General features: G+C 33.8%; 1 protein-coding gene across 1 annotated transcript in view; it reads right to left on the bottom strand.

Moving 5' to 3' along the window:
* Positions 1-18,181, bottom strand: part of LOC141296279 (A-kinase anchor protein 6-like) — a 62,527-nt gene that overhangs the window by 37,081 nt on the left and 7,265 nt on the right. The window contains exon 2 of the mRNA XM_073827542.1: positions 6,284-6,657. Within this exon, the coding sequence (XP_073683643.1) occupies positions 6,284-6,613 (330 nt within the window). The 5' untranslated portion in view covers positions 6,614-6,657. The remainder of the gene's footprint in view (positions 1-6,283; positions 6,658-18,181) is intronic.

Here is an 18,181-nt window from a genome sequence, read left to right as displayed (position 1 = left end):
TAAGAACATCATATATAATGAAAAAATAAACAACTGTGCTGTCAATTATGGCCAATTTGTTGATTTACTTGGTTTATATTAAACATTTAATTTAGAATTATATATTTACAAGTATTTATACTATTTATACTATATATATATATATATATATATATATATATATATATATATATATATATATATATTTTTTTTTTTTTTTTTTTTTTTTTTTTTTTTAATACTATTTATACTAGAAGAGAAACACAGAGTTGTAAATGTTAACTGATGGATCCACAAGATGTGTAGGCAGTAAAATATATGTATATATGCTTAAGTAATATTATACTTGATTGATAATAATTGTTTAAATTAATATAATTGATTTATTCTTTGAAACTTTAATATTAATTTATGCAATTGCAATGCATTAATTTTAGTAAGATTAGTACACAGTCATAGCCATAAATGCAATGGTACTAATAATTGGCATAATTCTTTCGGTGTTTTGGTTTTCGGCCTTGGTTTCCTCTTTTTCGGTTTTCAGTTTCGGCCAAGAATTTTCATTTTGATGCATCCCTAATATATATATATATATATATATATATATATATATATATATATATATATAAATAATAGTTTATTAATCATATGCATTTTGACACATTTTTTGGGTCCAATATTTCCTCATTCTTCAATAACAGTCTCTTTACAAAGCGTCATTACATAACAGATTGCTAAAACAAAATCTGAAAGAATGTGGAACTCAAACTGTTCAGACCAGATTGAAACAATTTGATTGTTAATAGCTTAAATGTCGCAATCTCATTTCAAACAGCAACTAAAAAGACGTAACTATGGTGGCAATGATAATGTCATCTGACCACTGAGAGAATAACTCCCCTTCTTTCTCTCTCTCTCTCACACACACACACACACACACACACAGTCTCTTTCTAAAAGCCTCACACATGATTTATTAACAGGAAAAGCAGCTTCTCAGGCTAGCTGTAAAATCCTGTGACACCAGAGACTGCAGTGTGTTATTTAACAACAAAGAGCAGCAGACAAATGGACACATGCAATGCTAGAGGAAGAGAGGAAACCAGCAGGTCACGTTCCAGCGGTGGTGACACACGTTCAGTTAAAGAAGAGATTCCTGTAACACATTAATAATGCACAGACTCCACCAAAGAGAAAAAGTGACGCAGCCGGTTTCCTTTTCACTTTCACTTACTTCAAACTAAAGCCTGTTGCTTTTTGAGGTTAAAACACTTCCTTCTATCTCATTTTTCAAAACAATCTTCTGGTTCAATAAATGGCTCTTACAATGATGTGAGAAGCTGTGTATCTGAGTCGTAACATGATGAAGCAGATCTACAGGCTTCCTGGCTCTCCTTCATGAAAAACATTGTGAGGGTGAACGTCTAATTAAAGACCACTGAGCACACTGAGAACAACTGGAAAACAATGATTTTACTGAAACCTCATCCTTTCAGACCGTGTTATGTAACAGTTTCTCAAACTGAAAGTGGAGCAGAAGGATTCAGACACTCAGCTGTGAAAGTAACACTGAAACTCTCACTATGATCTCATCATCACTGAATCAAACACTTGATGATGTGGGATATCATCAAGTCATCTAATATATGGTTGGTTACTACAGTGCAACAGACCAGGGTTTCCCACAATGGGGTTCACAAGTTGATGAAAGCAAATAATATTTTTTTTTTTTAAAGGAGATTGTAAAAATACATACTTGTTAAATCAAAACTAAACCCCATGAATAAACACATCTGGTCAGTTTTATTTCCTACTCTCTTAAAAATAAAGGTGCTTTAAAAGGTTCTTCACAGCGATGCCATAGAAGAACCATTTTTGGTTCCACAAAGAATCATTCTAAGGTTCTAAGGTTCTTTAAAGAACCATCTCTTTCTTACCTTTTTATAATATGAAGAACCTTCTTTTACCACAAAGAACCTTTTGTAAAATAGAAACGTTCTTCAGATGTTAAAGGTTCTTTATGGAATCATTTAAACATAAAAGGTTCTTCTATGGCATCGCGAAGCACCTTTATTTTTAGGAGTGTAATTTAGAAACCTTCCCACAGTAAATGACACTCAAAGGGATTAAATGTGAAGAAAAAGGGAAAAAATCAATTTTACCATGCATTCCGTCCTGCAAAACTGCATATTAATGCCAGGTTAATGGAAAATTAAACACAACAGCATATAACATTTCCTCTCTAATTGTTCAAAAGAGAAACATCAGATGAAAACTTACCTAGGAAAAATTAATGTATGCACTTTGATATACAAACTTAATGCATTAATGTAAACTAGATAAAAAAAATGTTAAAAGTTGACTTGGGAAAGCTTGAACAGAAAGTTTGAAAAATTTGTAAGTTTTAAAAAAGGTTTTAAAGGTTTTTAGTTTAGCTGTAGAAGTTTTTCAGTCTTAAAAAGATTGAAGTTTAAAGTAGGTTTGAAGCTTGAATGCTTTGAAGGCAATATAGTCTGTCAGATAGGTGGATAAATGGATATATAGCATGATTAACAAGTTACTAGCATTATTAGCATTCTACTAGTGTGTTGCTAGCATGTTGTTAGCATCATTAACACGTTGCTAACATGTTCCTAACATAATTAGAAAGGCACTCTCTTATTTCTAGCATGATTAACATGTTACTAACGTGAAGCTAGCATGATTAGAATGTTGCTAGCTTGATGTTAACATTACTAGAATGATTAACAAGTTACTACCATGTTGCTAACATGTTTCTAGCATGATTAGCATGCATTAACGTGTTGTTAACATGATTAGCATTTTGATAGCATGTTTCTAACATAACTAGCAAGTTATTAGACATGGTTAGCCTGTTGCTAGCATGTTTTTAGCATGATTACCCTGCTGTTAGCATTTTTTAGCATGATTAACATGTTAACATGTTTCTAGCCTGATTAGCATGTTGTCAGCATTTTTTTACATGATTAGCATGTTTCTAACCTGTTTTTAACATGATTAGCACATCTTTAACCTGTTTTTAACATGATTAGCATGTTACTAGCATGTTGTTAGCATGATTAGCATTTTGATAGGATGTTTCTAACATGATTAGCATGTTTCTAACCTGTTTTTAACATGATTAACACATCTTTAACCTGTTTTTAACATGATTAGCATGTTACTAGCATGTTGTTAGCATGATTAGCATTTTGATAGGATGTTTCTAACATGATTAGCATGTTTCTAACCTGTTTTTAACATGATTAGTACATTTCTAACCTGTTTTTAACATGATTAGCATGTTACTAGCATGTTGTTAGCATGATTAGCATTTTGATAGGATGTTTCTAACATGATTAGCATGTTTCTAACCTGTTTTTAACATGATTAGCATGTTACTACCATGTTGTTAGCATGATTAGCATTTTGATAGGATGTTTCTAACATGATTAGCATGTTTCTAACCTGTTTTTAACATGATTAGTACATTTCTAACCTGTTTTTAACATGATTAGCATGTTACTAACATGTTGTTAGCATGATTAGCATTTTGATAGGATGTTTCTAACATGATTAGCATGTTTCTAACCTGTTTTTAACATGATTAGTACATTTCTAACCTGTTTTTAAAATGATTAGCATGTTACTAGCATGTTGTTAGCATGATTAACATTTTGATAGGATGTTTCTAACATGATTAGCAAGTTATTAACATGTTTCCACCATAATTAACAAGTTATTAGCATGGTACTAGCATGATTAGCATACTGTTAGCATGTATATAGCATGTTTCTAACATGATTAGCCTGTTGCTAACATGTTTCTAGCATGATTAGCATGCTTTTAACATGTTTCTAGCCTGATTAACATGTCAGCATTTTTTTTACATGATTAGCATTTTCTAACATGTTTTAACATGATTAGCATGTTACTAGCGTGTTGTTAACATGATTAGCATTTTGATAGCATGTTACTAGCATGATTAGCATGATTCTAACATGATTAACATGTTACTAATGTGTTGCTAGCATAATTAGACTGGCGCTAGCATGGCGTTAGCATGATGTTAGCATGATTAGCAAGTCAGATCAGTCTGAAGATCTGGGCTGAGTTTGTAGAGTTATAGCTCTAGGAGGAGTAGCAGTCAGAAATTTTAGTCTCAAAAGAATAATATTAACTGTAAGTTTAAATACCATTTTAGTAAGTCGGCTTTCTCAAACTAACTTAAATATATATTTACACATCCATCAATGCAACGCCAACCTGAAAAAACATCTAGCAAGCTATGCAGTGCTCTTAGCAGAAACATAGTCTGAGCTGAGTAGAGGAATCTGATAAGAGCTCTTGTCTGCTCAATGATTGATCCACATCATATCCAACTAATCTACAACTCGGCTTTTAAAGTCAATACTGTGTTTATAGCTGATCCCTCTATTACCAGACGTCTAAGATGGACTGCTGCAGCGCTGTTAATGATCCGACTAAAAGACTGCAATATAGGCATATAGTATTTCATCATGTATATGTTTGCAGAGTCCAACCATTATGTTTTTACAAAACCTGCCAATGGCTGGTAAACTAAGAAAATTAATATATTAACTACAAATATGTCTAACAGTTTTCTCATTTGGTGCTTAGTACTGTAAATGGTAATCTTGGATCCTGTGTGCATCAATGTGTTCAAACAAAATACTCATCGACTGTGTAAGCAGGACACAAAGAAGAAATTGCTGAATCAAGACATTATTTTAGAATTCTTTGTGCACAAAAAGGATTCTCATAGCTTCATAACAAATTATGGTTGAACCACTGATGTCACATGGACTATTTTAACAATGTCCTTACTACATTGAATTTTCACTACTGAATATTCATTTTTTTGGTCAACTATCCCTTAACAGTAGTGTACATGAAAATAGCACCGTTATGTTGCCATGGACAAATACATGTTCAGCAATATACAGTTGAAGTCAAAAATGTACATACACCTTGTAGAATCTGCAAAATGTTAATTATTTTACCAAAAAAAAGAGGAAAAACAGAAACGTTCTTCAGATGTTAAAGGTTCTTTATGGAACCATTTAAACATAAAAGGTTCTTCTATGCCATCGTGAAGCACCTTTATTTTTAGGAGTGTAATTTAGAAACCTTCCCACAGTAAATGACACTCAAAGGGATTAAATGTGAAGAAAAAGGGAAAAAAATAATTTTACCATGCATTCCGTCCTGCAAAACTGCATATTAATGCCAGGTTAATGGAAAATTAACTACAATAGCATATAACATTTCCTCTCTAATTGTTCAAAAGAGAAACATCAGATGAAAACTTACATAGGAAAAATTAATGTATGCACTTTGATATACAAACTTAATGCATTTAGAAGTTGTAGAAGTTTTTCAGTCTTAAAAAGATTGAAGTTTAAAAGTTCACATGCGTTTGACTCTGTGCTTGAATCCCTTGTTTGTCCTGAACAGTTAAACTGCCTGCTGTTCTTCAGAAAAATCCTTCAGATCCCACAAATTACTTGGTGTTTCAGCATTTTTGTGTCTTGGAACACTTTTTAGCAATGACTGTGTGATTTTAAGATCCATCTTTTCACACTGAGGACAACTGAGAGACTCATAAAAGGTTCAAATGCTCACTGATGCTTCAGAAGAAAAAGTGATGCATTAAGAACCGGGGGTGAAAACTTTTGAACAGAATGAAGACGTGTACATGTTTCTTACTTTGCCTGAATTTCATATTTGTTTTATTTAGTACTGCTCTTCAGAAGCTACAGAAGACAAAATAATTTAAATTTAATCTTAAAATTAAAAAAGTTTTTACTTCACTGCTATCAATGCATTGTGTTTTCCTTCTGGAGCATCAGTGAGCTTTTGAACTTTCTGTAATAGTTACATATGAGTTCCTCAGTTGTCCTCAGTGTGAAAAGATGTCAAAATCATACAGTCATTGTTAAAAAGGGTTCAAATACACACAAATGTTAAAAAACAAAAAAATGTGTGGGACCTGAAGGATTTTTCTGAAAAACAGTGGGCAGGTTAACTGTTCAAGACAAACAAGGGACTCATGAACAACTATCACTAAACAAAAAAAACACAGCTGTGGATCATTCAGGTAACAACACAGTATTAAGAATCACTTTTGAACGTGGTCATTTTTATAAATTCAAATTATTTTGGTAAAATAATTAACATTTTGCAGAATCTGCAAGGTGTATGTAAACTTTTGACCTCGACTGTATGTGTTCTCTCAATGCTGCAATTGACCAATCAGAATCAAGCATTCATGTACTCATACCTTGAGTTGTACCAGGTGCACATCCACGTGTCTGTTGACGCTGTCTTGCTGCACAGAGTGTGTGAGGTCTCTGACTCTCTCTGTCGTGGTCCTCAGCCAGGTCTCGATCTCCGGCAGGTGCAGAACCACCTTCCAGTCGGCCCCTGTGTGGAGTGGAGGGGGTTTTTGGTACCTCCGGTAGGGATCTTGTTTTTGGGGCGGCCCATCCCCGTTAACACTGGGCCCGCACGGATCATCGTGTTTATCGGGGCCGGGTTCCAGAGTGGGAGTCACAGAGGTGATCATAGGAGATGAAGCCTCACTGGCCATCGGTGATACTGCAACATTCATGACGAAACACAGCTTGATCCTGAGGACGGGGCTTTTTGGTTTAGCTGTTCAGAGAGGAGACAAAAAAGAGACGATGAGATGTAGTAAGAGTGCAAAGCACTTATTAATATTAACAGAGCTGCCAGATTTAGTTAAATATGGATAGCCAAAGGTAATTTAGGATGCAAAGCTAATGGTGGTCACTGTCAAAGATGACAGCAAGTAAATTGGCTCTCACGGAGAAAGGGTTTTCTCATCTTAGGGAATTACTTTGAAGAAAAAATATATATCTATCTATTTTACTAACATGGATGAAAATGCCAAACCACAGACAATAACTACTGCTCAGCTGGTTGGGAAACATATTAAACCCTACAAAATTTATATATGAGCTGGTGAACTTACAATTAATTGCAGCGAGCATTTTATTAAAACAGTGATTAAAACAACTATTTCCTTCCATAAATATATCAAAACATATTTTTTGAATAGTAATATGCTTTGCTAAGAACTTCATTTGCACAACTTTAAAGGCAATTTTCTCAGTATTTAGATTTTTTTTGCACATGGCAAATCACATGGCAAAAATACATACTAAAATTTAAATGAAAAGTGAAAACATGAACTCATTCAAAATATGAATAAATCTTATAATAGTATAGAAATAAAACTAAAACACTAAGATTAGGCCATGGTTCAGTTAGGACATTTAAAAAGTTTTTATAAACCTTAGAATAAAACACCACTGATGTACATCTTAAGACGAAACCACGAAACTGACATATTTTAAGATCAGTCCGTGCATGTTTCTTTCAGTTAAAACAGCCCAGAAATGCATTTTAGTCTAGGACTAGACTTAAACCTTGTCTATGAAACCGGGGGTAAACCTTTTTAAAAACATCTATTAATACCCTAGTAAAAAGTAATATATTTAATATTTATTATTTCATATTAAGTATAGTTAAAATCTATTAACATATTTACTTACATATCGCTTAAGACATACTGATATAAAAATTATTACAATGCACATTTCTTAATATTTAAGCCTGAAATGTTTAACCTCACTATTAATGAGAACTGTACAATCTTTGAATAATATATCTTTAAATGCAAGATATTTGGTGTACCCGTAGTATACTTGTAATAATTCCACTTTAGCACAATCAAATATACTTTAAGCACAAATAAGTTGTTCCAATATAACAGACTTTAAGTATGCCAGTTTAGTATATTAAAATACAATTGCAGGGTATTTTTATTAAGTACTTAAATATGTAAATATATTTGTAGTATACTTAGCATAAAACAAATGTATTTCAAATACATTTTAGCATTAGTATTTAGCATTTTTCAATAGGGTGAAGTTTAAAACATCTGCCTAGTGATAAGCAAGACTTTTAGGCACAATTCAGCAGATCTTTCTAAGACTGATTATCTTCTTAGATGTAATCAGTTACAATATTAAGCCATTTTAAAGTATTCAGCTAAAACTAAACATGTTCCTGTAGCTTAAGGGTTTGTCTCCCAGAAAATGTATAAACCGATACAATGCAATTGTTAAAAAGCTTTAAATACCTGTAATGTAAAATAAAAACATGAACTATGAAAAATAACAGAACTTACCATGACCCAACAAAATATAACAAAAAGAATTTCTGTTTTAGCAGTTTGTGCCATAGATGTCTACATGCATATTCTTTACAAAAAAATCTGTTCACATTTGCTGAAGAAAAAGCTAGTGGCATCTGCTTATGCACTGCCACAACGTAAACGCACTACTAATGTAATTACTGCATTGGCTACTGTAACATACACTAAATGCCTATGAATAATGCACGATGAGATCATTTCTAAAGTCACACACAGCATCACTACATCAGCAGCTGAGGTCATTTCCACCCTGCACAAAACAAATCTAACGGTAAGGAAGATGGTTCTGAACTGGAACAATTGACGCTCATCATGATGCCATCCCACCGGCATTAACCAGCATTGAATATCTAGGCCACTGCAATGGGGAAGTCAACTATTGGAAATCAATATCTTGAACGATCCGGTTTGAGCATCTGTTTAATATGCTGCTTCAGCACCGAGTGATGCCATCCCACCAAGAGCATCACAGCAATGCCATGAATTATTCAGATAATATGGCTTCCTGGCATTTACAGCTCATCTGCATGTATCTGTTAAAGGATGGATAAAGCCGTCCAAATGGATTCATTAGATGACATTCAACATGAAAGGCCAGACAGAATCATTTCAGATGTGTTTGCAAACGCATCAGTGACAGAACGACATAAAATGGCACACATCTGCATCAGGGGAACATACAAACAAGTGTTTACACAGGACTATACAGGGCCTCACAGGTGATTAACATATCACATGCATGCATAATCTATTCAAAACATAAACACACTGAAGCTTTTGCATGCTCTATGCCATATGTCAATGCAAATTGGTCCAGCCTCAAAAAGATCTCAATGTATGTTCATTGTTCATGTTTACTGGTTAAAAAGTAATTCACATGACTTAAGTTGAAAGTTTGTAAGTAAAAATACATCATAAAGATGTTTTCATCTTTAAACCATTGTATCTTGCTAAAATATAAGTCCTTTATCAATAATAATGATTTAGTGAAAACCCATCTCGTCTGAATCAGAAGAAAAATATGGTGGGAAAACAACAGTGGGTGGATTTTTATTAATTGGAGGAAGCATTATTATGAATTAAGAACTCATATTTTAGCCAGAAGAAATGGTTTAAAGTTAAAAGAAGAAAGTTAAAGTGCAAAATAAAGCAATGCAGAAACCCACTCAAGCAAACAGATCAAACCACGAATTGATACCATCTGATGTGCTGAGGCAAAATCACCTCCACATCTGTCACTCTATTTGTTTTATTTTCACACTACTAAAGTGTCATTGCAAATAAACAATAAACAGCAGATGAATAATACCAGGCAGAATGACCTTTATGTGTTGCTGCCCAAGAGCCAAAGGCTTTACTTAATTATACCAGGCACTCAATAAACCAGCCATCAGTTCTGCTGACTTCACAAAATCCTCTGAAATGAGCAGCAGCCTCCACTAAAATTCAAAATGGGTCAAACTCCAGCTTCTTAGTGAATACAGTCTCACACCACAATCTGACACCCACAGAAATCACAGTGAAGTACACAAATGCTGATGCATTTTAGAAAAAGGGTCAGATGTAACATTACACTAAACATTTCCATATATGTGCACTTTATTATGATGAATTATGACATAGCTCATAGTTATATACTTTTATTTTTTACCTGATGGATATTAATGAAATCGATGCCCTGACAAATCATATGCACGTCTCTGTGACAGCACTTTGAAAATAAGAAATGCTTGCAAAATACCTGTTTGGAAACAGACATTATTTTTGCAATTCAATGAAAATTCCAATGGTGGACTAGGAGTGACTATTAATAAAATGAAGGAATGAGTTATCAATTTAATCACTGAAATGATAAAATAAAATGGAAATGAATCACTTTTTAAATTGACAAATAATACAGTTAAAACTTTAATTAAAGAATAAAATGGACACAGCCGTTTATTTAATTCAAGTTTCAAAATAATAAAATAAGAAATTAATAAATGCTTTTACATGATCATTTTAAATTCGATTTGAAAAAAAAAAAAAATCCTAGTTGTGTCACGATTCAGACAGGAACAGACGAACAACGACGTAGAATAACGAACAGTTTAATAAAAATCCGGGAGAACAACACAGGAGCACGGGGAAGTAACATTAAAGACCGACAAGCAACAAAGCAAAGACACAAACTTATAAAGACACAATGATTGGGATACACAGGTGTGGAAAATTAGGCAGGAACCAAAACACATAGAACAGCAGGGGAGATGGGAGAAACCAAACTAAATAGTCCAGGGGTATGACAAGTTGCTTTTCTTAATTTTTTTCTCAAAAGCTAATAAATTAGATCCCCCTTTCAGAAAGTTCAAACACTCACTGATGATTCAGAAGGAAACACAATGCATTAAGAATGTACACATCTTCATTCTGTTCAAAAGTGTTCACCCCCGGCTGTTAATGCATTGTTTTTCCTTCTGGAGCATCAGTGAGCATTTGAACCTTCTGTAATAGTTATAAGAGCATACGAGTCCATCAGTTGTCCTCAGTGTGAAAAGACAGATCTCAAAATCATACAGTCATTGTTAAAAAGGGTTCAAATACACAAAAATGCTGAAAAAAAAACAAAGATATTTGTTGGACCTGAAGGATTTTTCTGAAGAACAGCAGGCAGTTTAAATGTTCAGGACAAACAAGGGACTCATGAACAACTATCACTAAACAAAAAAAAAAAAAAAAAAAAACACAGCTGTGGATCATTCAGGTAGCAACACAGTATTAAGAATCAAGGGGATGTAAACTTTTGAACAGGGTTATTTTTATAAATTCAACTAATATAATCTATTATTTTTTATGTGAAAATCTTATTCAGGTCAGTACTAAATAAACTATAACATGCATTTTGCATGATCCTTCTTATTTTGGTAAAATAACATTTTGAAGATTCGGAAAGGGAGATGTAAACATTTGACCTCAACCGTACCTTGTTTACCATTTGTAGCAGTGTATATTTAACACAGAGTGGTTACTGATTAAAAGGAATTATAATTATGTTATAATTTTATGATATTATGAATGTTCCAGCAATAATAGAGCCAATGTCACCAAACATGAGAAGGTGACTGTGCATATTCTCAGCAGAGAGTGACTAATTTCTTTATTTAGCATCAGAACGAGGTTGAGGGTCAAAACTCTATGTGAATACAGCAGAGATGGCATCTCAGTATATTTCATGCTGGTTTAGATAAACGAGCGGACCACAATCAATAGAGACGTGCAGAGCAGCACTGGGAGTGAATGATGGCAGTGTGGGTGAGTCGAGTCTCTACAGTGCGGCTCTAGTAATCCCATAACACCCACATTAAACCTTCTAACTGCATTTAAAACCTATTTCCAGTCAGGCTGTGATTCACTATGACCGGCATCATTTGAGATATAGAGAGGCCGTTTCCACATGACACCCCATTTGTAATGAGAGCGAGCTGAGCAACGGAACAGAACTAGCCATGAGATTAAACGGAGAGCAAAGAGACTTGCTTAAAAGGACAATTCACCCAAAAATAAAAATGTTGTTCCAAAGCTAAATTACTTGCTACTCTTTTTTCATACACCAAAAGCATAGACCTGGGGATATATGATTTTGTTGTACAGAGAAAAAATTGTGTGTTCACTTAAAGTTATATAGGTTTAGATGGCAATGAGGGTGAGTAAAAATGATAACTGTTCATTTTTGGGTGAATTATTCCTTTACGTCTCGTGCTTGGCTCAGAAAATAAGGTCAGAACAGAAGAGATCTCAACAATGTCTCAAACTGTTATGAATTGCCAGAACACTGAAGTCAAAGACCTTAATGTGAACTATTTCAGTTTTTCAAAGTTTCGTGTTTCATTCAGTATGTTACCTGCTGATTCTTTGCTATTGTCTGAGTGAAAATGGAAAAAAATTGCTGTAGAAAGAACTTTCACTCAGAAATTGCTTGTGAAATTCACATATAATTACATAAGACAAGTCACACATTGAATTAAACTTAAAATTAAACATACAAAATCCTTTTACTAGTGGGTGCAGGACACTATATAGTTCATTTATCTAATTGAGGATGTCAAAATAAAGTAAACTGTGACATATTGTACTCAAAGTCCTCATACGGTGGACTACCAGTAAAACTGATCAAATTTGGGATTATTCAGACACTTTGACCTAACCGTTTTCTAAATTTAAAATCAAAGTTATCAGAAATTATCAAGATGAATTTGTTCTGACACAGTTTAACTCTGAGTTCTTGTCATGTTATATTACCATTTTCTAAACTATAGCGGATAAACTGTAATGTAAGAAATGTTGAAAGTGTCTGCACAAATTTAGTTTTGACTCTATTTGTGAAATTTACTAGCAATTTCAGAGTGAAAACTGTTTCAGTGTAAGTCCTACACATTTTTTTTTTTTTTGTCAGTAATGTGTTTATTTCTCCCAAGGAATTTTGAGGGAAACATCTGAGACAAAGTAGATAGTTAAACATAACTGGTAACTCAATTAAGTCTCGTGAGCTTTCTAAGAGCAACCTCTGATCAATATCATTTCCTCTGGTTAGATATCCCATTAAGAATCAACGAAGCCATCTATATTGTGTGCCTAGAGAGGAGACAGCTTTGATGATTATAATGTGAGCAATCTAGTTCTGCTGTCTCATTTTGCAATGTCATACAGGAGAAAGAGAGAAACTGTCTACAGTTTATAAATACAGTGTAAAGCCTGAAACACTCTTCAGGTATAGCATTCTTCTCTCTGGGGCTCTGTCCCAAATCCACTGAATTATTAATTGTATCGACAAGCAGATATGTTGCAGGCATTTGCCCCCCTTCTCAAATGTTCCTCACACCTTCAAGAAATGGAGTAAAACTAAAGAGGAATAAAAAAAGACATCAGGATAAAACGGCTTATACGAAAGCTGATAGAATTACATGAGCTTCTTGCATGCAATAAAAAAACTCTAAGTAATACTCTGTCAAGGCTACATCATTTTAAATCTTAAGTGGCTGTCTTACATATGCATAAAAATTGATTATGAAGAACCTTTATTATCCCTTTGCAAATCCATGATTAAGTTCTAGACTGGCTTCCAAAGAATCACAGGAGTAGTTCTACTGCTTCAAAGCCTTTTTCTATCCAAATCTGAGCCATAATATGTCAGGATAATTAAATAGCTCACCTATAAAGGAAAATTTGCTGAAGATGTACTCTCAGGCCATCCAGGATGTAGATAAGTTTGCTTCTTGATTAAAACAGATTTGGAGAAATTTAGCATAACATCGCTTGCTCACCAATGAATCCTCTACAGTGAATGGGTGCCGTCAGAATGAGAGTCCAACAGATGATAAAAACAGCACAATAATCCACAAGTAATCCACACCACCCCAGTCCATCATTTAATGCCTTAAGTAAAAAGCTGCATATTTGTAAGAAAAAAAAATTAAAACAATTTTAACTTCAAACGATTGCTTCTGGGTAGTCCTTTGGGACAAGCAACATTTATAAGCGAAACAGTCCACAGCAGTTCAATGTATTTTGATGTGAAAGGACAACAGGGGATGGACTTTGTCACTGGAGGAAGCATTATTATGAATTATGGACTGTATTTTGGCCAGAAGTGATGTTTTAAAGTTAAAACGCATTAATGGTGGATTTGTTTCTTTCTCTTCACAGGACTTTAAATTATGGACTAGAGTTGTGTGGATTATTGTAGGGATGTAACGATATCAAAATCTCACAACAATACGATGTTATTGCGATATAAAGTCTGCAGTACGATATTTATTGCAATATTTAAAATTAATAAGACAAATAAAGAATTAGAAGAAATGTAACATTTTGTACTTTTTAAAGTTAAATTATTCTATCTAATGCACCTTGAGAGTTCAAAATTAAGAGCTCCAACCCATGTTCGTAACTAAGAAAAAACTCAGAAAAAAGAAAATTGACTTGTACCTAAACTTTGAAGGGGCCTCAACCCTCTTTTTATTGGTGATATACTGTCTCAGTCTAAACTACATTCACACTGGTATTTTAGGAAGCCTAACTAATTTGAATATAATAATAAATAACAACAGTAATGGCCATATATTGTAAAACAATTGCACTGCAAATAAATGAAAATTAATATTTCATAAGTATACTTCTTTGCTAATTTCCACACTTGAACGATATTTTGAATTTGGACTGCAGTAACATTACCCATTTAAACCGTTTGCTGTCAGCAATTCATACTGCACTTAAGCTTTTATTTTGACAGAAATGGCAGTAGAGCTTTTATTTTAAAAGGAAAACTCTAGCTTCAGTGAAAACAGATTTACAAAAACACGTCTACAAATCTAGTGAACTAAAGCATAAATAAAGCATAACTGGTGGCCGTTGCGTTCCCAAACACATGTAATCTCTCAGTACATGCAATAAACAAGTTCACTGCATTCACTGTGAACTGAGCCATTCTGTGGCGTGGAAAACACCAGATCACGAGCCAATCGCCTGAACGAAGTGCACACTTCGTTTTGAAACTCACAGCGAAAACAAACTTGAAAAAGGGATTAAGCCATATTGCGCTTCTAGTTTTAGTTTGTTTAAGAGATTCTGTGCCAAAGCATAATGGCCCAAAACACAACTTTAAAGACCTTTTATATTAGAATAAGAAGTTTAAATATATTTTAACAACTACACTTTTTGCCGGAAGAACTATCGTTTCATATCGTCATTGTGATTACAATAATATCGAGACAGTTTTGCTATCACTATATCACGATATTGATAATATCACTTCATCCCTAGACTATTGTGATGTTTTTATCAACTGTTTTGACTCTCATTCTGACAGCACCCAGTCACTGCAGATGATCCATTGGTGAGCAAGTGATGGAACGCTACATTTCTCCAAATCTGTTCTGATGAAGAAACAAACTCGTCTACATCTTGGAAGACCTAGGGTATGTACATTTTCAGAAAACTGTCTTTTTTGTCTAATCTATTTCTTTAAAGAAACTAAGTGGTGAACTACAGTTTACACTTAATGAAGAAAGTGTGAATGTTCTGGCAAGCTAACCACCATTATGCTAGGGTCTTTTGGTTGTTGCATACGGGCCAAACACATAGAGCCTATACTGTTATAAATGAGACTGCAAAATAAATGCTGCCAGCTCAGTTCATTACCCTTCAAAGTCCCACACCTGCAGCTGCGTTTCTGGCAGAACATCTCTGTATCTATCACATCTACTCCCTTCTGCTTCTGTCTCCTCTGACCTTGACCTACACCAGATGTGGTGGTCAGACAAGAGTGTGTATGTTCAGATTTGATGCTTTTAGCAACAGCTTTAGAATAAATATAAATCAGCTACAGACGTCTTGCACTCAGACACCATAAAACTAAAAAAATCAGTGGATTTAAAATAGCACTTCACTTTAATTTGGCCTATACTACTACTTCTAGCTGCTCAGAGACATTTTAAAAAACATTCTAAAAAACTGCCTAAAATAAAATACAATGGTCCAATGTCTGCACAGATACAAATATAGTCACATCTTTACACATCCAATGAAACAATGAGCTGCATGATGGCAGGTCAAATCAGAGACGACCGCATCAGTGAAGTATCAGATGGACTTCAATAATTCATGAAACTGAGGCAGTGACCTCACAAATTTGCGACATCCACCATTTTGGAGTAAGAGGAATTTTCTTCTATTATTCATAGATTCTTTTTTAGGTCACTGTTGTACAGAGCATTTACATATAATGCTTTACAAAAAGAAAAACTGTTAACATTTCTCATGTGAATATTATTATAACAAATTAACAGGGTCAGTCTAATGGAGTAACTTAAGGTTAAAGTGCATCATTTCTGCAAAAGAAAACCAAAGAGCAAAATTTATTTTTCAAAGGGTTTCTCCAAACACTCCCACAGACCAATTGGTTGAGTCAGTGCTGTGGGCTTGTGAGATGCTCACAATATTGGCAAAATACAGCATATTAAGTTCAAATCATCATAAAAATCACCAGCTCAGATATTGACTGACAAAAAGAGTAATGTGGCTTTGCAAGCACATTCAGACTGATTCAAGCAGTTTTATCTCCATCACAAAGCTCCAATGAAACAATCTTACAGCCAAACTATTCTTTACTATGGTAATGTGCCTAAAGACCATAATGCTTTGCATGACATCTGACATGATGTCAAAGCACAATGAGCCCTGTCATGGCCCTATTACAACTGAATGCTTTTGGAAGCTCTGTATAAAACTAAACTATAAAATATAACTAATTATTATATAATTATAGATTAAATTATATTATTTAATTATATTTATTAAATATATATAATTATATATTTGACAAAAAATATTTAAAAAATTATTTAACATTTTTGTTGTTTCTATTCATCAAAGAAACCTGAAAAAAAAAATCTACTCAGCTGTTTTTAACATAATAATAATAATAATAGTCTTTTGAACAGCAAATCAGAATATTAGAATGATTTCTGAAGGATCATGTGACTGGAGTAATGATGCTAATCAAGCTTTAAAATCACAGGAATAAATTACATTTTAAAATATATTCAAATAGAAAGCAGTTATTTTAAAATGTTACTCTTTTTGCTGTACTTAGAATCCTTTTTTTAAATACTGTAAGTATTTTGTTGTTCAAATGACTGAATATCAAGTATTTTCAATAAATAAATAAAAATCTGTATCACATTTTAGAAAGCCTTGACATTTTCTGATATCTAATTCTGTTAAACAGTATGGCTGAGACAACAAGCATCCAGCATCTTAAGATAAGTGAAGAAATCACAGTCAAGACACGTCTACATGTGTTCTGGGTTACACTGAATCAGATCCACTTTCAGAAAGGAGCCGAGAGCAATATCCTGTATGAGTCAGCAGAAACAGCTTTTATTTATACAAATCAGGGTCACAGAAAGCCTGTGAGGTTAGTATTTCCATAAAGCAGTTTTACTTTCCCTCTAGAATATAACTGTGTCCTTGTTTATCATTCTTATGTGCAGACTATGACTAAAGTAGACAACAGGGTCAGTCTAATGGATTAACTTAAGGTTAAAGTGCATCATTTCTGCAAAAGAAAACCAAAGAGCAAAATGCATTTTTCAAAGGGTTTCTCCAAACACTCCCACAGATGAATTGGTTGAGTCAGTGCTGTGGGCTTGTGAGACGCTCAAAATATTGGCAAAATACAGCATATTAAGTTCAAATCATCATAAAAATCACCAGCTCAGATGTTGACTGACAAAGTAATGTGGCTTTCAAAGCACATTCAGACAGATTCAAGCAGTTTTATCTCCATCACAAAGCTCCAATGAAACAAACTCCAAACTATTCTTTACTATGGTAATGTACCTAAAGACCATAATGCTTTACATGACATCTGACATGATGTCGAAGCACAATGAGCCCTGTCGTGGCCCTATTACAACTGAATGCTTTTGGAAGCTCTGTTTAACTGTTCATCATTTCTACAGGACAGTTCTGACCTGCTTCTGATCAATATATTGTTAACCCTTAACCTCAATCATCAATGCAGTTAAAGGTTGAGGTCATTTACTCAGCAAGTTCATTACTACTGCTGCTGTGGCAACCTGACCCTCCTGAACCCCACAAAAGGAAAACAATATTTACAACTCACTTTATATCCATCAAAGAATCCTAAAAAAACTTATCCCAGGTTAAAATAATTTTTATTTTATTTTTTATTTACATTTGAACAAAAAGTGGCATGTCCAAAATTATTCATACCCTTCTCAATAATCAATTGAAAAGCCTTTATTGGCTATTACAGCAATCAAACGCTTCCTATAAATGCTGACCAGCTTTTTGCATGTCTCCACTGGTATTTTTGCCCATTCATCTTTAGCGATGAGCTTCAAATCTTTCAGGTTGGAGGGTCTCCTTTAGGGT

This window comes from Garra rufa, chromosome 21 (genome assembly GCF_049309525.1).
Source record: "Garra rufa chromosome 21, GarRuf1.0, whole genome shotgun sequence".
Taxonomy (NCBI): Eukaryota; Metazoa; Chordata; class Actinopteri; order Cypriniformes; family Cyprinidae; genus Garra; species Garra rufa.
Note: the sequence above shows the minus strand (reverse complement) of the source record. Positions and strands in the feature narration are given on the sequence as shown.